This window comes from Pecten maximus, unplaced genomic scaffold (assembly GCF_902652985.1).
Source record: "Pecten maximus unplaced genomic scaffold, xPecMax1.1, whole genome shotgun sequence".
Taxonomy (NCBI): Eukaryota; Metazoa; Mollusca; class Bivalvia; order Pectinida; family Pectinidae; genus Pecten; species Pecten maximus.
This window is the reverse complement of record NW_022980569.1, coordinates 13,264-39,562: the sequence shown is the minus strand read 5'-3', so window position 1 is coordinate 39,562 and position 26,299 is coordinate 13,264. Positions and strand designations below refer to the sequence as shown.

General features: G+C 37.1%; 1 protein-coding gene across 1 annotated transcript in view; it reads left to right on the top strand.

Annotated features, from left to right (window-relative positions):
- Positions 1-1,728: 1,728 nt before the first annotated feature.
- LOC117319543 (pleckstrin homology domain-containing family G member 5-like) overlaps positions 1,729-26,299 on the top strand; it is a gene marked incomplete at its 3' end in the record, with an annotated part of 36,340 nt that continues 11,769 nt past the window's right edge. The window contains exon 1 of the mRNA XM_033874336.1: positions 1,729-2,156. Coding sequence (XP_033730227.1) covers positions 2,106-2,156 — 51 coding nt within the window. The remainder of the gene's footprint in view (positions 2,157-26,299) is intronic.

Genomic DNA, 26,299 nt, shown 5'->3' with positions numbered 1-26,299 from the left:
AGACTCATCATTAAGTTCAAGCTACAGCCGTGGGGGAGTTTGCTTCGAGAGCGAGACATCTTGAAACTCTAGCTTGAGGCCCAGAATCTTGGCTTGAACTGTAAAGAACCTAGATTGCTTGTGATTGTCTTCATGGACATTTGATGAAGGACGATGTAGTGTAAAAGTTGAAATAATATTGGTTTACTAACTTAAGCTAAGCACAATTTCTCTACAATGTTTATAGCGTTTTTGCATGCTGAGAATCAATGTTGAATTTCTCTCATGTGTTTGCATGATTCAGACAGCTAAAAGTCAATAGTTTGAATCCTAGAGGTTTCGTTTGAGCTCATGATAAAAACCTTGGCTATGATTGTTTTTACTGCAGTGGCATGTGCCAAAGGTAGCTCACCCCGACCTATATTATCAACTGGTGTTTGAATTTAGTGTTCGGGGCACAGTTCCCGGGAGTCAGGGTTGTTTGGGGAGCTCTAGTCGACCATCTTGGGGACTTCTAGTTGTGTTTGGGGTAGAGTGGGAGTCAGGGTTATTGGTGAGCTGGGGTATTAGTCGACCCTTCTGGAGATTTCTGGTTGTGTTTTGGGTAGAGTTGGAGTCAGGGTTGTTGGTGAGCTGGGGTATTAGTCGACCCTTCTGGAGATTTCTGGTTGTGTTTGGGGTAGAGTTGGAGTCAGGGTTGTTGGTGAGCTGGGGTATTAGTCGACCCTTCTGGAGATTTCTGGTTGTGTTTTGGGTAGAGTGGGAATCAGGGTTGTTGGTGAGCTGGGGTATTAGTCGACCCTTCTGGAGATTTTTGGTTGTGTTTTGGGTAGAGTGGGAATCAGGGTTATTGGTGAGCTGGGGTATTAGTCGACCCTTCTGGAGATTTCTGGTTGTGTTTTGGGTAGAGTGGGAGTCAGGGTTGTTGGTGAGCTGGGGTATTAGTCGACCCTTCTGGAGATTTCTGGTTGTGTTTGGGGTAGAGTTGGAATCAGGGTTGTTTGCGGAGCTCTAGTCGACCATCTTGGGGACTTCTAGTCATGTTTAGGGTAGAGTTGGAATCAGGGTTGTTTGCGGAGCTGGCCTGGGCAGTCAAGTCATCCACCCTGAAGACACAAGTTGTGTTTGGGGTGGAGAGGGAGTCTGGGTGGTTTTGTTTCAGACACAACCAAAAATTTCTAGGATGGTCGATTAATTCCCAGCTCCCTCTAACTTGGTCTTTCGTAATGAATTTTATCTATTTTATACAAAGTCTCTACATTAACAGTAACCTTGACGTAATGAATTTTATATATTATATATGAGGTCTCTACATCAACAGAAACCTGGACATTTTAATGACCTTGACCTGTAAAATTTGGTAGCATCCAATAACTTGTTTTGGTGTATATCACAGACCGGTACGTCTGTCGAATAAGTAGGTATATTTTATCGTCAATATAATGTTACTCTATGGGTGAACAGGTGTGAAGCTAAGAGCTGTAACCTTAATACGGGTATATTCTGGGTTAATTACCTGTGGTAATAGTAAGTAGTAAAACCACAGGTAAGTATATATAAAGCTAGAACAGGTGATTTATAAAGTCTGGTTAACACAATGACAAGTTAACATAGAAATTATATGATTAAGAAAAGTTTAATTTCTGTGATAAAATCAAATTATGTGTATATGTTCAAATTGCAGTATGACGTTTATTGTGAATAATACAAGATACATTTTTTTAAATTTTAAGATTTTTTGAAAAAAAGATTTTGAAAATGTGTTAAATAAAATGTCACGAAGTTAACCAAACGTAATATATCAATGTACTAAGACCATTATAGGTGATATACTGCTTTATTTATGGAGTATAAGGGGTTGGATGATGTGACTTGTAAATATGGTGTGTTAAATACGATCTCCGACTCCGTCACTCAGATAAACAGGAGTTTTGTTTTGCTCAGGAGGTATATAACTGTGGGTTATCACGCCGAAGACCTGGGCTCGATTCCTGTCGGGGGAACTAGCCAGGATTATTTTTTCCCGTTCTAGCTCCCACAGCCATTTTACCTTGTGATATAACGTGTTGATATTCCTTGTGTTGACAGAACCGCCGCCCTCATCAGCTGTGGAGGAGAGTAGGAACATGCAGACATGTCAGGGCCCAGACTGTGTCTACCGTCGTATTGCGGCCAAGGTCAGTATTTTATCTATCGTCTAAATTAATGTTTCATATACTTTATAAGGAAAAGTGTAGAGAGACTCGTAATGGGTATTTGTTTGTTCAGGTTTTATTGTATGGCCCTGAAAGTATTAAACCCTGGTCTGAGCCTGTGAAAAGTCCTTGTAGAAATGCTCAGGGTCTTTCTTACATATTTTCATTTCAAAAAGGAGATGCGACAACTCCAGGTGTACGTATTAGTATACATGTGACAAGTCCGAGAGTTTTGACAATTAAAAAAAAGATGCAATGTTGTAAACATTATTTGATAAATTAAGTTCACTTTGTGTGACTTAATGTTGTCTGACTAATGTTGTCTGACTGATGTTGTCTGACTAATGTTGTCTAACAATGTTGTCTTGACTAAAGTTGTCTGACTAATGTTGTCTGACATCTGACTAATGTTGTCTGACTAATGTTGTCTGACATCTGACTAATGCTGTCTGACCAATGTTGTCTGACATCTGACTAATGTTGTCTGACCAATGTTGTCTGACTAATGTTGTCTGACCAATGTGTCTGACCAATGTGTCTGACTAATGTTGTCTGACCAATGTTGTCTGACCAATGTTGTCTGACCAATGTTGTCTGACTAATGTTGTCTGACCAATGTTGTCTGACTAATGTTGTCTGACCAATGTTGTCTGACCAATGTTGTCTGACTGAAATTGTCTGACTAATGTTGTCTGACTAATGTTGTCTGACTGATGTTGTCTGACCAATGTTGTCTGACTAATGTTGTCTGACTAATGTTGTCTGACTGACGTCTGACTAATGTTGTCTGACTAATGTTGTCTGACTAATGTGTCTGACTAATGTTGTCTGACCAATGTTGTCTGACTAACGTTGTCTGACTAACGTTGTCTGACTAATGTTGTCTGACTAACGTCTGACTGATGTTGTCTGACTGATGTTGTCTGACTGATGTTGTCTGACCAATGTTGTCTGACTAATGTTGTCTGACTAATGTTGTCTGACCAATGTTGTCTGACCAATGTGTCTGACCAATGTTGTCTGACTAATGTTGTCTGACTAATGTTGTCTGACTAATGTTGTCTGACCAATGTTGTCTGACCAATGTTGTCTGACCAATGGTGTCTGACTAATGTTGTCTGACTAATGTTGTCTGACCAATGTTGTCTGACTTATGTTGTCTGACTAATGTCGTCTGATTATGTCTGACTAATGTTGTCTGACTAACGTTGTCTGACCAATGTTGTCTGACTAATGTTGTCTGACTGATGTTGTCCGACTAATGTTGTCTGACTAATGTTGTCTGACAATGTTGTCTGACCAATGTGTCTGACCAATGTTGTCTGACTAATGTTGTCTGACCAATGTGTCTGACTAATGTTGTCTGACCAATGTGTCTGACTAATGTTGTCTGACTAATGTTGTCTGACCAATGTGTCTGACTGATGTTGTCTGACTAACGTTGTCTGACCAATGTTGTCTGACTGATGTTGTCTGACCAAACCAATGTTGTCTGACTGATGTTGTCTGACTGATGTTGTCTGACTAATGTTGTCTGACCAATGTGTCTGACCAATGTTGTCTGACCAATGTTGTCCGACTAATGTTGTCTGACTAATGTTGTCTGATCAATGTGTCTGACTAATGTTGTCTGACTGATGTTGTCTGACTAATGTTGTCTGACCAATGTTGTCTGACTAATGTTGTCTGACCAATGTTGTCTGACTAATGTTGTCTGACCAATGTGTCTGACTAATGTTGTCTGACTAATGTTGTCTGACTAATGTTGTCTGACCAATGTGTCTGACTGATGTTGTCTGACTAATGTTGTCTGACCAATGTGTCTGACCAATGTTGTTTGACTAATGTTGTCTGACTAATGTTGTCTGACTAATGTTGTCTGACTAATGTCTGACCAATGTGTCTGACTAATGTTGTCTGACTGATGTTGTCTGACTAATGTTGTCTGACCAATGTTGTCTGACCAATGTTGTCTGACCAATGTTGTCTGACCAAACCAATGTTGTCTGACTGATGTTGTCTGACTAATGTTGTCTGACTAATGTTGTCTGACCAATGTTGTCTGACTAATGTTGTCTGACTAATGTTGTCTGACCAATGTTGTCTGACTGATGTTGTCTGACTAATGTTGTCTGACCAATGTTGTCTGACTAATGTTGTCTGACTAATGGTGTCTGACTGATGTTGTCTGACTAATGTTGTCTAACCAATGTTGTCTGACTAATGTTGTCTGACTAATGTTGTCTGACTAATGTTGTCTAACCAACGTTGTCCGACTAATGTTGTCTTTCCAATGTTGTCTGACTAATGTTGTCTGACTGATCAGGAATAGGGAAATGTATTTTCGTTTCAAATTGGAAAATGTTGGGGCATATGAATTGAATGGTGGCAGATCAAACGCAAATTGCATTTCTGGTCACAAACTGATTGATCTCAAGATGATTGGAGAATTAATTATGCTGCACACTAGGAAATATGACTTCATAAACAACCATGATGCTTTGTTCTCAAAGTAAAATTTCATCAAAAACTTTGTCTGAGAAATTTCTAGAAATTTTGACTGATGGCCTTGAAACCTGGCTGTGAATTCGATTTGACAAGAACAGAATACAAATTTTGTAAATCAAAATAAAGAAAAAATCATACTAACCACAATGGTTATATAAATACAGGGATATCTACAGCCACTGCTCGCTTTGTCTCCGAGGATGAGATGTATAAACACCTCGCAATAGGGTTAGATTATCTCAAAATAAAGTTACCTCCCTTTGCCCAATATTACCATATCAACCAGCTCACAGCTGGTGTCCAACATGCTCAGTATTTTTCGCCATGCTTCAGTTACCTTCTGTAAGCAAGAAAAACAAGTTTTTCAGTTTTTTGTTGTGTATTGTAAATGGGTAGGGCCTATATGATCTCGGACGAGATAGACATGTCCGTGGACCAAAGAGATTAGATTCTTACTTATCTCTGTGTGAATTTCCTTCCTTTGATCTTCACATCTTGTCAATAATAATGAAGAAAACACTTGAATATTTACCTATTCAGCAGTTTATGGTTGTCGAGATATAAAGGGTATATACTCGGGTACCGCGGTACTAGTTTCTGTATATAAACTCAGCCGAGATAAGTATCTAACATAAAATATGTTATTGGTTTTACATAAATTATACATTATTTGTTTGTTATGAACTTCTGTTTAGATATATATATATATATATATATTAAAAAAGAAATATATTTCAAAGGTTAAAGGTCAATGGATCAAAGGTCATTGTATTTCTTACTGGTTAGAAATCCTTCTGCCCATATTTTTTTCATTTGACTGTAAATACTTTGTACCAATTTGATCCCTCTAGGATGCTTCTCCTTACATACAGATAAAGGGATTTCAACTAACTGATTAGGAATATAATATGTGGTGAAAGGGAATCATTGTGTTGAATTAAAAAGTCGATCGCATGGCCCCACTGGGAACCAAGGACCAGCAGGATCGATCCCATGGTCCCACTGGGAACCAAGGGCCAGCAGGATCGATCCCATGGCCCCAATGGGAACCAAGGGCCAGCAGGATCGATCCCATGGCCCCAATGGGAACCAAGGGCCAGCAGGATCGATCCCATAGCCCCACTGGGAACCAAGGGCCGGCAGGATTGATCCAATGGCCCCAATGGAAACCAAGGGCCAGTGATACCCCATATGTGAAAAAGAGGATGGAAGTTAACTTAGGAAAATAATTGGAAATAATTGTAATATTTAGTTTAATTTTTTTTTTTTGGGGGGGGGGGGGGGATTTTGTGTCTAGTTGCAATATTTCAAACCCCCTTTGTTAAATAAGATGGAATATTACATAGTCAGGCATGAATCCAATGAGGGGCGTGGCATAATTACCTAAAACACCTACAAATAATATAAAGGGTTCATTATCAAGTAAGTCTTTTAGAAAGGCCAAAGAAAGCTAGCATATAGCTAACCTGACTTCACGTCGATTGCCACATAAATAAAAAGTGGCCCATATTGATGATTAGGATCACAAGACGTTTTATATACTTATCAGACACCTACTGGTATATACCTTAAACATTATATGATTTATGTGTCTGAGGGGGTCAAAGGTCAGCTGTTATGTGGTAGTAACAAAAGTCTGCAAGAAGGTCACAAGTTTATTTTCCCTATTAAAGGAGAACCCTGCGTGCTTATTTATACCATATTTACTGTGTGTATATATATATAGATATGTTTTGTAAACAATCCCATGGTTATATAAAAATTCATATATTGCTAAATAAATTACTGTATTTATCGGACAATAAACCATGGCTAGTTGAAATAAGCCCAGCTGAATTATTGATAAGCTTGTACCTCATAGACAAAAATCTACCTTAAAACTACCTGTCTGAAGCAGCTCCTGTTTTGTAAAATGTTATAGTCCAAGTTGTGGTGGTAATTTATTTGCCCCTAAATATTGAGCCCAAAATTGAGAATATCCCTCCCTTTAATAAATAGATTGAATGTTATAGAATAATGATATTTTTTTTGCATGAAAGGTCTTTTGGGATTAAACATCGATTTTATACAGCTAGATAACCCTAATCTGTTCTCCTCCTCCTCCTCCCCCCCCCCCCCCCTCTACTTGTTACAGAAATACAAAATTTTATTGGACTCCAATAATTGTAAAGAATTACCATGAAATATGATTACTGTACTGTCCGTCAAGTTGGTACAACTCGTACATAGCAGGTATAAAACAGGTGTATTAAAGTGACACAACCAGGCACCTGGCTATATTACTTCTGTCAAAAACTCGTCAACAATAGGAAACCTTAATCCTTCAACTCTTACACCAAGATATCCCCTACTTCTGTGTCATCAGAGATGTTGATTTCCTTGTAACCAGCATGGCTGTTTACCTTATCACTATGGTTACGGAAAAAAATTCTGGTTACGGAAAAAAATTCCATCTCACGCTTAATTATAACAACCATCTTCTTTCAAAAAAACAAGGAAGGAAAAATACTATTGAAGAATTATGCATTTTAGGACATAAAAAATATTTCCTTCTCAATTTAACTGAAATTGCGATCCATGATTTGTATTTTAAAGTTTTTTTCCCTTCAGTGTATCATTTCCGAGGGTGTATTGTCTTCACTTTAAAATATTCAGATTTCATATTTGAAGATATTGAATATTTCCGTGTAGAGTTCACACATTTAGGGTATCTGTATGGGTAGATTTTTGTCCATGATATTAAAGATATGGAGGAATATTCTTCAGTCTCCATTGGGGCTTGTTCCTGTTCAATTAGTCCGCCAATTTCAGAGGTAAGCATATATATATATATATATATTGACAACCTGTGAAATGAAATAATTTGTGAAAGGAAATAATTTCTTTAATCAGATATACTTCTACTTAGTAATACCTGCAACTTTGATGGCCTCACAATAGGGGCAATGTAGCAAATTCTTCACAATTCTTCAGAAGTTGAGTGTTCCCTATCATTACTGCTATACATATACGCAGGTGTTGTGTTGGAAATCGGTTGGGATTTTCATAATGGATTATCGGTTAGACTCAAATTACTATAATTATTCGATTATAATCGGAACAGTTTGTTGAAAAATAATATGTTGTGTTTATTTATTGCCTTGGCTGAGGGGCCGTGGTGGCTGAGTGGTTAAGGGGTCCCGACACTTTATCACTAGCCCTCCACCTCTGGGTTGCGAGTTCGAAACCTACGTGGGGCAGTTGCCAGGTACTGACTGTAGGCCGGTGGTTTTTCTCCGGGTACTCCGGCTTTCCTCCACCTCCAAAGCCTGGCACGTCCTTAAATGACCCTGGCTGTTAATAGGACGTTAAACAAAATAAATTATTGAAAACGATAATAATTGACATCAACGCTTATAATTAATTTTTGAAAATGATTTTCTAATTTAAAACATGTTTTATGTACAATTTTACTGGTTTTAAATGGGATTCTTTTTCTCAAATCAATACGCAATGTCAATTGTCGTATTGTAACCTCACATTTTTCGCGCCATTCTCGGAATTTCTTTCATAGAAGAATGAAAAGAATTTTCGACCAATCACATTTGAGTATTTACCATGAAAACAAAGAAAAATTAATTATAAAAGAATGAAGAAATACATTAATATTGCTAAAAAAAATCATTCTATCTTCTGTATGTTTGAACATCTTGCATGTCCTTAGAAAAGGGCAAGATAACAGAATCACTGGCAAGCTGAAAATGATGGGTTTTTTTTTCTTCAAATAATTGGTTATTGAAATTTATAATCGATAATCGATTCACCAGGATTAATTGATTGATTATCAATTATAATCGATAATCGTCCCAACACTATCCAGGTGAATGATAAAGGTCCTCTTGATTATGACTGAAAACTGAAATTGCAAGGTAACTAAAAAAATTTAAAAAAAAATGAAAATCCTTTTAAAAGTTGGTTGTGGTGTCATTGATGACAAGGTGATGGAGTGTGACATTTTCTGGTAAGTAAAAATATAATGGAGCTTTCAAATTGTTACATTCCTTACAGATGAATGTATTGATACCCAATGATGTGTTTTATGCTAAAACCGTGAATTATATACAGTATTTAGGACTCGCACAACTAATTCAGGCAATCAGCTGGTGTTTCATCTGAACCAAGTCCCGAGGAAAATGTGTTTCGTAGGTTAGCTGTTTTCCTGAGTAAATAACATACGGAATGGGTACTTCCTATATACAGGATAAAGAATATATATAGGATCTTGAGATTTAGAAAATCAAAAATATACTCTCCTACTGAAAATATAATGACATACGTACGACTCCAGGTGTAAAAAAGAGGGAATTCCCCAGGTAGGGATTCTTCAGTGCACTGTATTAATGTAAGGGTTACTGTCTTTCAAGTACCCGTGTGCTCTTATATGCCATTAAACCAATACAATAACAACATTTATCCGATAGAAAAATCTTCAAACTTAAATTTGATATAAATTTCAAATCTTTTGAACTTCAAACGAGCGAATGAAGGGATATGGAGTCACTAGTAATAACATATAGTAAATTATTTAGTTGTGTGAGCCCTTGAAATGTTTTCGCTCAATAAAACTGCTAATGAATTCCATTTCATTATCCTGTAATAAGCCCATCCATTTCTAAATTGCTTATGTAAGCTGTTTTATTTTTCTAAAACCTGCACGCCTTTACATTTAATCCCATTTAAAGTTAAAATTTTGCTTCTCAGGTCTCGTTACCGGATAAATACTATATATATTCCGGAAATTGTTTACAACTAAATAGATCTATAGAAGTCAACAGGTGTAATTTTAACCAGAAACGGGGTAAAATTTACAGATCTTATGAAAATGATGATGAATATGTAAGTCATTGAGTTCTCTCCTTCTGTAGGCATTTCTGCGTTTGGAAAACGGCACTCATGGCATCTGATTTCGGAGAAATACGCTTTTGAATTTCTTCATATAGTAACCCTCAAAAATGTGAATGTTTTTCTCACAAAGGAAGATAATTGTGTATAAAGAGCTATCATAATCATCGTTTAGCTCTTAACAGGTTGACAGGAAAATAGCATCATAATGGGTGCTATTTATATGCTTAACTTTTTGATCTGTGGAAATGATTGGGATGTTTTGCCAAATTTTCCGCGTTATTTCGTCTCAGCCTTTCTGTACAACGTGTTTATATTCTGTTATCAACTGTATAGATGTATAAGCTCTGGAGCATTTTCACTTGAGATAGGATCTAGATTGTTTACTGTTCATGATTTTATAAGAAAGTTTCTTTACAGGACCAGAATATCGGGCACTGTGCATTTGAGTAAAATCCAGATGAAACTAATTTATGAATTTTATATCCTTATTGTCAAGAAATATTCAGCTTTTGTAAGGAAATGTAATTAAACCAATTCCAAGCAATGTCTGCTGGATCATCAAAGCCCTGGATTCCTGTTTGGCTGTAATATACCTGCACTGGGGTCAAGAGTCTGAAAAAGTTTGTGAATAAAATGACCTTGATCCATATTCAAAGGTCCAGGGTGCAATTGTTAGAATTAACACGCCAATTTTGATTTTGGATTAAAAAAATTTCTAAAATCAAGATATTTTGCTAGTCCAAATGTTTAATACATTTACTGATTATACTCAAAATGTTTTGAAGAAAACAAATGTCCCTGCTTCCTTTTTCAGAGGTCACAGCCAGTTGATCCCACCTTTTCAAAAACTTTTTTTTAAATTCACGATAGTTGAAATGCAGAATTGTTGCAAGTGAATAGCAAATGAGGATGCAGGTCCATTGGGTGGTCCTACCTGATTTGACCTAATAAGGGGCCTGCCCTAAATAAGGTGCGCCCCCTATACCTTTTTTCAGGAATATCGTTGACATGAGTGTCAAATGGTTTTCAAAAAGTGTAATAATTCCCCATTGAATATTTTGCTAATTTATTGTGTTCAACTTTCTGCAGCCAAATAAATAACTGGAGAACACATGTTTCGTTCCGCCACTTTTGTGTATTCCTACAGGCTACAGATGACATGTCCGTGCAAAGAGCACCCAAAAACTAAACACACAGACAAATAAAACTACTATCTTTATATTAAGATAAAGTCAAGACTTCATTCTGTTGAAAATAACTGTTGTTCAGAACCGAAAGCTAGTAAAATACATTGTAAATCAATTATTTGGTCAAAAAACGATGTCTGAATGTGATCTGGGAAATCACCTGTGTCTATAAATTGAACTCAAAAGATTCCATTTGAACCATAAATGGTGGAACCAACAGTTCTCACGCTGGTCTAAAGATCAGCGGCATGGTTTACAAGTTTACAGGAGTATTCAAGTCATGTTTAAGCCTTATTATTGATAGTGCATAGATATCTCCATCTGGCATATTTTATACTGAATATTTTACCGTTTCCACAACTCTTGGGTATTCTGCTATAAGGTATGTCTGTTTCATAAAACTTCAGAATACTATCTTATAAGGGCCCCCCACGTCACTACCCGCGCCCTGCGCCCTTATTGGTCAATACGTATTTGTTTTTTTCCCTCAAGTTAGCAGAGGACATGATTCAGTCTATTGATTTATCAATATTAGTTATCATTTATTACGATATGATGTCCTTTTTGATGTTTTTAAAAAGTTAAACCTCTGAAAATTGAATACTTTACAGAAATAACCTCAGTGCCAGTTTTATAAGAGGTCCGTTTAAGACATGCTGGCTCATAATCATTAAGAAAAAACCTTATTGCCATCATGTGATACATATTTGGTAGTGGTCAGGCTGGACATTGGTCAAGGAATCTATTTTTGTTGTTCATTATATGATATACTAGGCTACATCAGAACGGTATATATAATTGTAATATCTGTATATCAACTTGGGTTCTTACAGGCCTAGAATAGTGCTATGACTGCGGTTTTTGTTGTAGAGTCAAAATACCCACAGCCCATGAATGTCTAGAATATTATAAGCCAGCGTTGGTATAATATGGGTCGTTCCTTATTTTCTATGATGGAAATATCTCTGCTTGACAGCGGACATACCACTGACCAATCTAAATAATAGATATATTTCAGCAACATACCACTGACCTTCTAATATTAGATTATTTCATTTATTACTACGCGGTCCTTCAAACTGACCAGGATCGAAATATCCGATAATATTTCACGAACATACCACTGCATATCTAAATATAGATATATTTCATTTATTACGCGGTGCCTCCAAATTGGGCCATATCTAAATATAGATATATTTCAGTGATTACGCGTGCCTCAAACTTCCATATCTAAATTAAATATATTTCATTTATTATGGGCATGCATCGGATATTCCACTTTTAGAGCTTTGATAACATAATGGAATTCGGTTTTAGTGTTTTTGTTAAATCTGTTATGGTTGAATGATTGAATACGGGACAAAATTTACTGAATCTGGACAGTGATGTGACGAATTTTTATAAGGTATCTTATTTTAATATCATCAAGAAAGTCATTTAAAAACATTCTACTCTAACAAATTTGAGGTAGAGTGGTTTTCAGGTGAGACAATTCGCTTTAAGATATTTTGATGACTAGTTTATCAATATTAAGTGTGAATTACTTAACAATCTTTTTCAGTAAGCTAATGTATCTAAGTTTTAAAGTAATTGTTTTAAAATCTGCAGCTTTGTATGGGAATTTATGAGGATCTGTACTCTTCAAAATGGAAATATTGGAATCTGTGACCTCTACAAGGAAATGTTGAAAATATGTGACCCTACATAGAAATTAATTGGGAATGTGTGACCTTCTACATGAATTATGGAATATATGACCTCTACATGGAAATAATTGGAATCTGGACCTCTACAATTATTGAATATGTAACCTCTTAAATTGTTGGAATATGTGCCTCTACAAGGACTTATAGGAATATATTTGACCTCTACAGTTATGGAATCTTGACCTCTACATGAATTATTGGAATATGTAGTGGAAACTGTGTCTCTACCTGGAAAAATTAGAATCTGGTGACCTCTACATGGAAATATTGGAATCTGGTGAACCGCTACATGGCAATGGGTTGGAAATCTGTGACCCTCTACATGGAAATATTAGAATCTGTGACCTCTACAATGAACTGTTCGAATAGTGACTCTACAAGGCAATTTTCTAATATGTGACCTCCTACATGGCATTTATTGAATGTACCACTCTACATAGAAATATTGGAAAGCTGTGACCTCCACAATGAAATGTTCGAATCTGTGACCTCTACAAGGGAAATTTGGAATATGTTACCTCTACATGGCATTCATTGGAATATCTGCCTCTACAGGAATTATGGAAATATATGACCTCTACAATTATTGGAATATGTGACCTCTACAAGGAAATATTGGAATATGTGACCTCTTACCAGGAAATATTGGAATATATGACCCTTAAATTGTTGGAATATGTGACCTCTACAATTATTGGAATCTGTGACCTCTACATGGAAATATTGGAATCTGTGACCTCTACAATTATTGGAATCTGGGACCCCTACATGGAAATATTGAAATCTATGACTCTAACATGCAATTATTGAATCTGTTGACCTCTACATTATTGGAAGCTGTGACCCCTAACATGGAAATATTGAAACCTATGACCCCTACATGGAAATATTGATCTGTGACCCTCATACACTGGAAATATTGGAATCTGGACCTCTACAATTATTGGAATCTGGGACCCCTACTGGAACTATTGGAATCTGTGACCCGCTGCATGGAAATATGGATTTGTTACCTCTTACATCACTTTCTTACAACCTCGTTAATAGAACTTCACTATGCGAGTGAATGTTAATTATTTGATACTAAGTATCAGATTAATTGATAAACATTTATTTTCTCTTTCTTTCTATTTTCTGTTGTTTTCTTTACTCATTTACCCATTTTTTCAGGAAAAAATTGTTGATGTTTCTCATACAATCATGCATGGTAGCTATCCACTGGCTGTGCAAGATAAAAATTAAACCTTCTAGAGAAAACTATGTATCTCAAAAGTATATCAAGTTCTTTGAAAGAAACACCGATCAGAAGTTACTTGGTTTTGGAAAGTATTAGAGATTTTTAAGAGATTTTTAAGAATTGGTATAAGGTACATTGGGTCATGGTGTATGTAAATTAAAGCTTGTGTGTAGAAATATGATTCAGTGAACCTGTGGGTGACCCCGAGACGAACCAGGGTCATAATATAGCTTATTACTACGTATCCGCCACACCTGGTCACTCCCACCCCAATTTAGGGCCTTAACCTCTGGATGGTATCAGCTGTTTACATAATATTGACCATATGTCCAATGCTAAGCTGGAGTCAAGGTGGTCAGTGAAAACACTATACAAGTAAACCGTCTTTTTGGTTTGGGGGGGCGTACTCAGGTCCTGATCTGATTCCACAGAACTCTTGTCTATGTTTTAAGGACCATCTGTGGTTATTGTTTTGGTGGGCAGCGGGGGGATGTTTGATGTAACATTGCCCCGTGGGAGATGGATCACTAGGGCCACCAGAAATACTGGTGCTGCTCCGCGACAGTTTTTTACCGTAGGCATGTGAAAGTTGCTAAGCGTGACATGTCTACCCGAGGTGAAGTGTAAGGGATTAGCAGGTGTTATTATCTCTACGTAAAGTTTGTATATCAAAAGGTATTGAACAAAATACAGCCAATTGTGTTCTACCTACAATTCTATATAGGCAAGAAAGGATTAAGTCCTGTTCTGTCTTGAACAAATTAAATAAAATGATCTGAAAAGATTTTTTTTTCTTCCATTCTTTGATTATGATTTTAACATCGGGAGATTCATCGATTGGGCGTTACCACTGGAACCTGCTCCGTTGTGTACTTATCCCACTGGTCGTCCATCCGACTAATGACGGTTTTAGACACCAGTCTACAAACAGTCGATTTCAATACCCGAAGCGAGCACTGGACCCACAGGAGACTAATGGACCAGAACGGGGAGTTCACACTCTGCCGCATACCAACTATGTCTCCTCCATGCCGCAATTGTCAGCAACTCGACTGTCTTTTATTGAGATATAGCTCCTTGGTTTCATAACACCTGCTTCACATATCTGAATCAAGATATAGATGCAGTGTAACAACTCTAAATCGGACACATTTTGGGCGAGAGGAGTTAAAATTAGATTATTTTGATATAATACTACTTGTGGACTTTCCGTGTGATATTTTGGGATTAAAGTGTTGCATCATTTCATTCGTCATTCTGGTGATCTCCCCTCTCTGTATCTTTTGTTTCGGATCCTCTTTACGATATGAGTGACATTAAACTATATAGTGTTGCCCATATTTGGTATGATTCCGAATGCTCAGCGTGATGATCGCTGGTCGTATAGGAAATTGGGCCCGGTACCAGGAACTTAAAACCTTATAGACACCTCCTAAGGTAACAACACATACATTTTTGGTGCATGAACTCATCGTCAATGCAGGTCACTCGATGTTTGTTTGTGGGCTATTGTTATTTTTGTAACTTTCGGAAGTGAGCGTCAGCAACACCACAGCTATATCCATATATACAGCAATTAGATCCTCAGGACATAGAAAGTACAATCACGTCACGGTTTGTGGAAAAATTTCCACTTGGTTAACTTTCAATTTTATTCGTTAGGGAGGTATATCACCCCAGTTTTTGGGATCATTAACCGCTCTGCGTCTTACAACCGAGATTTGATGGAAATCGCTCTCCTGCATATTTAAATTCCTGGCCTCGCCTTCGTAATAATCGCTGCCAAAATATCCAGAGATATTGTTGTATTAGGTGAGGAGTATTGAAATCTCAGCCACTGTTCATTGTAAAGGATCCTGAATAAACTGTGTTTTGATGAGATTTATGGATGCAGAATTTAGTTAGTTCAATTTAAACAGAATATCATTTTTGGATACCACTACCACTCCAATTTTTCGAGATTTAATGAATACAAACTTAATCAGCTGTAACTTCCTTTCAAACGGTTGTTTTTTTAGAAACTTTCATCTGAACGTTTGATTCAAAGGATTCAACGCTACCACGTCGAGGGGATTATTCATGAATATTGTGCTAGATAAAAGGTTTTCGGCAACAACTATCTGAAAAATCATGCTTTAAAATATAGTAATACATCCTTCTGAAAATAGAAACAGCAATTTTTATAGTGGCAGATCTCTTGTCATTTGTGTGGAAAAATATTGTGCGTGGATAAAAATTTTAATGCAGGATCCACTTTTCTCTAAGAATGAGATGCTGGAGTAAACAAACTAGTTTGAGTTAAAGTTGTTTTAAAGAATGAGTTACAAAGTTGTTAGGATTTATCAGATCATTTTTGAAAAGAAAATTGTTGATTGGTTGATGCCGCAGATAGACTAAATACAATCAAACTACATAACATTACTGTACATCTTGTTCAACATCTCACGTCAAACACAGACTTACCGCCGGAAACACACTAAACCTGCCATAATCAATAGATCTATAAATCGTGCAACAAGCTACTTTTTCCTGTCCTTTGTCGACGGCGACAAAAGGGCCAGACGCTGTATCCACACCTTGTTTCACATTTGAAAGCTTTCAACAACGCTGCAAAGTTTCTTTTAAAAGTGTACTTTACTATGTACTAGCGTTAAGCTGATATTTCCACTAGGTTTGGTATGGTCTCAAGTTGGAGTTCAGTTGCATGAATTTGAAAGCAATATTTAAAAAAAAAAAATACTTGGTGCTTAATTGAAGCCATATTTTTTGTTAACAAACAGTAGTCATATTTAACAAAAAACCTACAGATGGAAAGTTACTGTTTAATCGTATACAGACATGTTAGAGTAGTTATATCAAATTGATTTGACAGTAAACGAGTCTGATTATACACTTCAGATCGGTGGTGTACAGGAATCAAGTTTCACATCCATATCCAAATATAAGGAGTTTAATAAAACTCTGAACTGAAATCTGTTTAATATTTAATCCAATGCCAGACGGTCAGTTGTTGACACAGGGATCTAGCTTGTATTTGTTGGTGCCAAAGTCAACAAATACATGATTTTGGATAATTGCGACTGGAAGTATAACGCCATTTGCGGGGCCTTACGGCAGGGTCTACTAATCGACAGGTCGGATATACAAACACACACCATTTGGATAGAAGCGAAGTAATTTTTAAATGAACTCATTTTTCAGAACCTGGACTTGAGGTCCAACAGGGATTTTAAAGAGCCTGTCACACAATTGTTGAAAACTGTCTAATCAACCACTGTGTACATATACTGGTAAGCCAGTCTGCAAAGGGAAATTCACAAGAATAAAAAACACTGTTTCAGGTTCCTTATGGAAACTGAAACATTTGGTAGCAGGCAGCGATCTGAACGCCATTCAGATGACATTTTGTGTACCTGGATTTATCTTACAGGGGTGTGTTTATAGATCTAATTTGATGGTGACGGCGTGACACCATGGTAAGGCGTTTTAATTAGAACGGCGTCTGTTACTCGTCTACGTCTCGGAACCACGCTGTTGATTCTGAACTGGCGGTCATAATTAGTCTGGTATCTGTCACGTGAATTTGTATGGAGTTTTATAAATGGGGGGCAGAGAAGCGTGGCTGTTTCTCCCCAAGTTCATACAAACTATGGCCACTAGGTATTTCAAGGAAACATCGTACTAGTTTAACATACGGACTTCTATCAATCTTGTTTTATTTGGAAATTCTTCGTAATAAAATACTTAAAAAAGTTTAATACAGTGGTATAGTGATAATATTACTTCCTAGATGGCCCCAGATGGAGCCGCCATCACGTATCACCAATGTGCGGTTGAATCGTACTTTTTAACGGTCAAGATGGCGAAGAAAACAAAGAGGCCAAATATTGGCAAACAATTGACTCGTCAACATCGACTCCATTATGTCGGTGTTTAACAGAAGTCGTCCAAGGGAACTTCCTCACCATCCACACTCTGCGTCGGAGATTCGGAATTGACCTCGGAAAGGTGATGTTGAGAAGTGCCAGGTCCTCCTGTGGAGGAAGCCGCCGACCTCACCCATCAATAGATATAAACCGTTAATTGGATTACGGATTCCTCCTGGCCAAGGAGAAAGAGTCCCTTTTCTAAATCTTCAAGCACAAAAACCTGCGGCGAAATGCATCCCCGGATAGCGGATGTCCGGCTTCTCCGGGAAACGTATTGTACTCCCGAAAACCCGTTAGAGAATGGGATTGTATATTTTACACCTCGTTCTCCGTATTGTTCGTCTCCGCCAGTGGATTAAAGAACATACATTACCAATAGTGATGCCGTCAATGCTTTGCTTCTCTGGATGACGTAATTGCGAGAAGACAGTGGCGATGAAATTTCTACTTTAGAAATTTTAACCAAAACAAATTTATCGGATACACCTCTGTCCACACCTAAAAGACAAAAAGATTGATTTTAAAGAGTCCCGAACAAGACTTCTCTGAATGAAAACGAGAAAAGGGATGGTTTTTGAATGAATTATATCACCCGATCATGGAATTTATCAAAGAAGGGAGGGCGTAACTCTAAAAACGAGTGAGGTTTCTCTCTCGATCATCCCCTTTTGAGGAAGGCGAAAGTTTGGACTTCTTATAAGCATGGTTTGTCAGGGAGCCCATGTTTTTGTGTGATGTAAGTGTGACAATGATCGATATTCTTCGTCCACTATGGTGATAAAGAGTCTGAGGTGTACAGAGGTTTGGAGTCATTCAATATTCAGGTAAGGTCTTCACCTGGTTTAATATAAAGTGGGCTGCTATCGTATATACAGGAATTTTCTCACCATCAAATCAATCTTCAATACGATTGTCTGGTGGTCCTCTGGATGGTCTGTTATCAATATAGTTTGTCCTGGTCCGTCTAGATGTCTGTGGTCCGTCTGGATTACTGTGGTCCACCAGGATGTCCTTGTGTCCGTCTGGATTGTCCATGGTCCATCAGGCTTGTCCATGGTCTGTTCTGGATTGTTGCATGTCCGCTGGATTGTCCATGGTCCGTCTGGAATTGTCCGGTGGTTGTCTAGATGTCCCGTGGTCCGTTCTGGATTATCTGTGGTCCCTGCTTGATTGTCGTGGTGGTCCACGGGCAGGATTGTCCGTGGGTGGGGGTTGCCTGTCTGGATTTGTCCAGTCATGCGGATTGTCCAGGTCCGTCTGGAAGTTGTCCATGGTCCCTTCCTGGATTGTCCATGGTCGCGTGGCTGGTATTGTGCCGTGGTCCGTCGGAGAGTTGTCCTGGTCGTCAGGTTTGTCTGTTGTCCGTCTGGATTTCAGTGGTTCGTCTGGATTGTCCATGATCCCGTTTGGATTGTCCGTTGTCCTTCGTGATTGTCTTGGTCCATCTAGATTGTCCGTGGTCTGTCTGGATTGTCTTGTGGTCCATACTGTCGTGGATTGTCCATGTCCGTCTGTATTGTCCGTGGTCCATCAGGAGTGTCCCTGTTGGTCGCATCTGGAGTTGTCTGGTGGTCCGTCGATGTCCTGGTCCTCCTGGATTGTCGTGGTCTGCTAGATTGTCCGTGGTACGTCTGGATTATCTGTGGTCCATCTTGAATGTCTGTGTCCCATGATTGTCCTGGTCCGTCTGGATGTCCAGGTCTCATCAGAATTGTCCATGGTCCTGTCTGGATTGTTTTTTCATGGCCGTTTGGATTGTCCGGGTCAGTCTTGATTGTCTGTGGTCCTCTGGATTGTCCCGTGGTCTGTCTGGGTTGTCTGTGGCCATCTGGATGTCCTGGTCCGTCTGGAATTGGTCAGTGGTCCATCAGTATTGTCTGTGGGCCATCTGATTGTCCGTGTTCCGTCTGGTATTTTCCGTGTCCGTCTGGATTGTCGTACCGTGTCCCCGGCTGGCTTGGTCGCGTGGTCCGTCTTAGATTGTCCGGGTCCGTCTAGATTGTCCATGGTCCGTCTGATTGTCCTGTGTCTCCACTCGATGGTCAGTGGTCCATCCTGGATTTGTCTGTGGTCAATCGCGAATTGTCCATCGTCCTCTGATTGTCTTAAAAATGTCCCTGTATTAATGTCCTTACCCCACGCCTTTTTTTAAACTTGCATTGTTTACAAACTTTACAATAGCCTCATGAAACCCATTTATATTTGAGCTTGGCTCGGATTGTTTAGTGTGATACGCGACCATCTAAAGAAATATCCATTATGTGCCCTATATTTTCCGTTTTAATTTTTTAAGTATTTTTCCATCGTAAGCTTCCTTGTTTCAGCTTAAACATGCTGAAGTTATGTCTTTTAATTTGTGTTGAAAATCATATCTGTCCTGACAGTTTTACAGGCTTACGAAATATTGTATCCGTTTAAAATGTTATGTCCATCTCACATGCTTAACCTCACTCAATGAATGTTTTACAAGATGTGTTGTTGGGACTGAGATTATTTCAATCCTGCGCTGTATCTGTGGGTGCGTTGATGTGGTATCTTGAGTAATACACAGTTTACTCAGTACATTTTTGTCTCTCATCCACATAACAAATACTGTAAAGAACCCTGACTCCATAAAAGCTGTAACTCACAATAGCTCTTACTCACAAATAAACCGAACTCACAAAAAAGCTGTTTTTTTTCACCATTACATCATAAAAAAAAAAAGCTCTCATTCACAAAACGCTGTCAGAGGTCAATTAACCCCGCACCCTAAATATAACCCCTCACTGCCAATAACCCACCAAATAACCGCGCTCACCCAGCAATACTCCTCACCAAAATAACTCCCTCCACTCACAATAATCCCTCACTCACAAATAACCTCCTGCACCCAGAATACCCCTCACTCACAAATAACCCCTCGACTCACAAATACCCCTCACGCCACAATAACCCCTCATCACAAAGAAGCCAACATTCCCAAAACTCTGCATACAAAGCCCCCGTGCAATATTTTAGTGTGCAGACAGACGGATAAGGGAACCCGATGCAAGTAAGCCTGCGTCTCTAATTAGTCCTCTGCTCCCAAATAAGCCCCCCTGGCATAATGTTGACAATATCAGAAACCGAAAATAACTTTATAAAGGATTCAGTGAAGAGCCCCCCTACTTCCAACGTAAACCTATATTTAGTGACTAAAGCGACAGGGTATATATGGTTATTGATATGGAAAAATCAATTTTATCTAGACTCAAAAAGTACTCAGAGACTGGGAAGCTTGTGGTCGTCTACTTTTCATTAAGGGTATATGTGTACCAAGCTTAAGTGTAAAACTCTTGAAATGGAGGTAAAATTGTCGAAGTGGCCATTTGTTCATTAAGGTGAAAATTTTTGAATAAGACTTCAATCTAATTTGATTATTCCAATTAAAATATAAATGGCAGAAGGGAGATTAATCACTTAAAAAGTTTGTGGCTTTCCATATCCTTTCTTTCTCTGTGAAGGACAAATAAAGAAATTTAAAGTAAATGGACGCCGAGATCATGACCTTATCTGTGACAGATACTGTTGTTAACAGTCTTACTGTAGGTTTAGTAGCTTGGGTGGGCTTTGTCAAACATAGCATATAATTCGTTGTCAGTACTCTCATAAGCATGTGGTGCATATTAGCGTTGATGTGGTGATATATTTCGTCAATGCATCATACCTCGGACAACCTTGTGTATTCACAAGCGCAATATAGTGTATCGTCACCCTTCGCACCCCTGGACGTATCCAATGACTTACGTCCACTCCGGTACAAACTTCAATACAAATTAAACTGACAGATACTTATTATACTTTCTATAGAAATGATATCATATTCTAGATTTGGTATTTCGAGTGGTGTAAAAGAAGCGGAGAATGTAAAACAAATTTCTTCAAAGGAAAAAAAGTGAATCCAGCAATAACAAAACAGAGAACTTGGTTATCGTGCGTTAACTAGATGTGGTACCGTATTTATCTTTATCCGGTAATAAGTCCAGGGTATAAAATGAACTCGTAGTAATAGGGCGGGTTTATTTATTGGCAGGAGCAAAGAAATTGTATTGTGAATTTTATTAGGAGCTGGCAGTTAGAATAGGGTGGTTAGAATAACTCAGACCTGGGTTTATTACCTAGACATGGTCTTATACCATACCATGGGTTTTATTACCAGACATGAGGTATTACCAGACATGGCTTATTACAGACATGTGCCCTTTTTTTAACATGACCAGACATGGTCTTATTACCGACATGGTCTTATTACCAGAACATGGGTTATTACCCAGACATGGGCTTATTACCAGACTGGGCTATGACCACATGGGCTTATTACCTACCAGACATTGTGCTTATTACACCGAGACTGGGCTTATACGCAGCCATGGGCTTATTACCAGAAAAAATGTTTTGTATATTATTTGATACTATTTATACCACTTGCAAAATTATCTACGTTAAATCTACTATTTCTTGCCAGCGTTCTCAACAGAAATGATTTTAAATTGCCAATTATTTTGTCTCAGACGGACGGAGACTGCCTGCCATGACATTTTGGGTTTCAACCTATATTAATCCTCTTTGATGTCTGCCTGTATCAGGCAATGAACCAGGTTCCTGAGACCTGACAGGTGTTGTGAACATCTTGTATGGCCTCATCGGATCGAAAATAATTGCTCTTTAGATATGCTATCCATTCCCTCAACAGCATACACTGTATCACGAAAATACAGAAATGGCACGCCAATGACGTGGATACATATCGAAAACACTACAATTGTAAAATTAATAAATACTTGTGATAAGGAGTGTTTTATTAAAACAGAACACTTTATACCACTGTTTCAGCTCAATTGAATGCCTCGTGTGCTTTAATTACTTTATCTTTAAATTTTAACCATAACGTTCTACCTTAATTTTAATGATTATTTTCTACTTAAATTTTGTACGATAATGTTAGAGCAGTGTTGTGTATCATGTATAAAAATTTATAAAACGACCTATTCTTATTTTGATTGGTTTTGATTACCATTATCAGAGGTGTAGCAATCTTAATAGGAACGTGGGATATCAAACAATGTATCACTTCATTTTAACATCGTTCATATCTTTGGGATGTTTTTTCAAACCACAGATTTGATACAGCATGATAGTTAATTATGCTGCATTAAAACTCAAACCAGCAATATTTCTTCAAAATCAGGATATAATTATATATGTTGATTTTTTTTATTTACCCTTCAGTCAGGGGAAAATTAAACAACCTGTGTTAATTGTTAAATAGACAAAATATCATTACTTTTTTGATATTGTGACAATTCTTTCTACAAATTAATGTGCGGTTGGCGTTAACACATCATTTAAGGTAAATTGATTGATTTAAATTAATTAAATTATAATTGCATTTAATCATTTTGATATTTAATATTGGTGTATTAAATTATGAGCTGAGGTTATAAATAATTGATATTGTCAATTTATGTGAATTAAATTATAGCTATGTTTAATCATTGATATTTTAATTGATGGGTAGTTAAGATGTTATACCGTCTCTTTTAAATCAATTAATTTTGATATTTTTAATTGTGGGTATTAAATTATAACTGCTATTTATCATAATTGAAAATTTAGAATGGACCCAATTTAATAATGAAATCTTCAATCAAGCCAAAAAATAATCATAAAATTAGGCACTGAAAAATTTGTACTTTTCTTTTTGCAATTCGGCAAGCTACAAGTTGACTATCATACTAGTGATGGTTGTTTAATTCTCTCGCGGTGCACCCGCGATTGTCCGGGTTTCCTGAAATGTCATATCGTTTAGTTGCAGAATCCCAAAAATTTGACAATAAGATATTTGTCTTTGGATGTGGTTTGAAATAGATTAAACTTTGTTTTGAATCTGTCGAGAAATATTGTGCCCGATGATAAATGCATTGACATGAATATTTGTGAGGACGTTGTATATGTGGTGGTTTTTTTTAAGGATCGTATGTCTTTTTCTCGAGTTATCATACGCTCAATACTACTCTGATTTAGAGTAAGTTGTTATAGATGTGTCAGAAAGAGAGGTAAGTTTTACGCTCTTGGATAATATATTCAGTCAAAAGTAAACATTGTTCCTTAAAGGTGCTTTGGAGTTTCGCTGGTTACCTGGTAAAAACCTTGAAATAAACAGGGGCCATAACTCTGAGGTGTTTCAAGGTGTGACCTTGATTTCCCTTATTTAGGTCGGTTTCCAGTAGGGTCACATAAGTGACCTGGCGTAAAAAATACTGAACTAAAAGCGGACGCGAAGAGAAATTAATTTCTCTGGTTTGGTGGAAGGATAATTGGGCTGGTATTATAATCAGTGTTGATAACACAGATCTTGAAATAGCATAGACAAAATAAACCTAGTCACTGTGTTTGTTTTTGTTTGAACCGTCCTATTACAGCCTGGGTCATTTAAGGATGTGCCAGGTTTTTGGAGGTGGAGGAAAGCCGGAGTATCCGTAGAACAACCACCGGCCTATGTCAATACAGACATGCCCACGTAAGGTTTCAGAACGGTCGCAACCCATAGGTGGAGGGCTAGTGATAAAAGTCGGACACCTTAACCACTCGGCACTTGCGGCCCCTATACCTAAGGATTTTGAAATCTTCCCTCCCTTTTTTAAAGAAATATTTAGATTCTAAAAATTCTAATTTAAACTACAAAATTTTTTAAATATTGACTTTTATTAACCATGGAAAATTTATTTTTTGAAATAATTTTTTAATTGATTATAATGTACTTTGAGGTTGAAAATTTTCTTTAATAAAAGCTCTCCAATTGCTATTCATCACTCTACAATATTTTATCTGCACAACCTACTTTTAAGTTTCCCTTTCAGGCCATCTGGGATACTTACACTTAAAAGCCTGTACATTTAGTTTCAAAAATGGAATCAGCAGAACAAAACAGAGAAGACTTGGTTATCGAGCGGTTAAACTAGATTTGGTACCGTATTTATCCTGTAATAAGTCCAGGGGATAAACATGAACTCGTAGTAGAGGGCGGGTTTATTGCAGGACAAAGAAATTGTATTTGTGAATTTTATTTATGAGCTGCAGTAGACATAGGGTTGGTTGATAACCAGACATGGGTTTATTACCAGACATGGGCTTATTACCAGACATGGGTTTATTACCAGACATGGAGTTATTACCAGACATGGGCTTATTACCAGACATGGGCTTATGACCAGACATGGGCTTATTACCAGACATGGGCTTATTACCAGACATGGGGTTATTACCAGACATGGGCTTATTACCAGACATGGGCTTATTACCAGACATGGGCTTATTACCAGACATTGGCTTATTACCAGACATGGGCTTATTACCAGACATGGGCTTATTACCAGAAAAAATGTTTTGTATATTTTGATAATATTTATCACTTGGTTATCTACTTTAGTCTACTATTTGCCATCGTTTCTCAACAGAAATGATTTTAATGCCCAATTATTTGTCTCAGACGGCGGAGAACTCCTGCCTGACATTTTGGGTTTCAACCCTATAGTAATCCTTTCTTTGATGTCTGCCTGTAATCAGGTCAATGAAACAGGTTCCTGAGACCTGACAGGTGTTGTGAACATCTGTATGGTCATCGGATGGAAAATATTGCTCTTTAAGATATGCTACCATTCCCTAACAGCATACACTGTTACTCACGAAAATACAGAAAATGGCACCAATGACGTGGAGACATATCTAAACACTAACAGATTGTAAAGTTAATAAGATACTTGTGATAATGAGTGTTTATTAAAAACAGAACACTTTATACAAATGTTTCAGCTCAATTGAATTTCCTCGTGGTGCTATTAATTACTTTTATACTTTAAATTTTAACAATAAAGTTCTACCTTAAATTTTAATGATTAATTTCTACTTTAAATTTGTACGATAATGTTAGAGGCAGTTTGTGGTATCATGTATAAAAATTTATAACGACCTATTCTTATTTTGAATTGGTTGTGATTACTCATTATCAGAGGTGTAGCATCTAAAGAAGGAACGGTGGGATATCAAACGAATGTATCACTTCATTTTAACAATCTGTTAATATCTTTGGGATGTTTTTTCAACCACAGATTTGATACAGCATGATAGTTAATTATGCTGCATTAACTACAAAACAGCAATATTTCTTCAAAATCAGGATTATAATTATATAGTTGATTTTTTTTATTTACCCTTCAGCAGGGGAAAATTAAACAACCTGTTTTAATTGTGAAATAGGACAAAATATATTACTTTTTTGATAATTGTGACAATTCTTTCTACAAATTATGTCTTTCGTTAAAAAAATCAGTTAAGTATATTTTGATTGATTTAATTAATTAAATTATAATTGCTATTTAATCAATTAGTTGATATTTTAATTGATGTGTATTAAATTATGACTGATGTTAATAAATTAATTGATATTTTCATTTATGTGAATTAAATTATAGCTGATGTTAATCAATTGATATTTTAATTGATGGGTATTTAAGATTTTAACCGCTATTTTAATCAATTAATTTTTGATATTTTAATTGATGGGTATTAAATTATAACTGCTATTTATCAATTAATTGAAAATTTAGATGGACACCAATTTATATTAATCTTCAATCAAGCCAAAAATAAT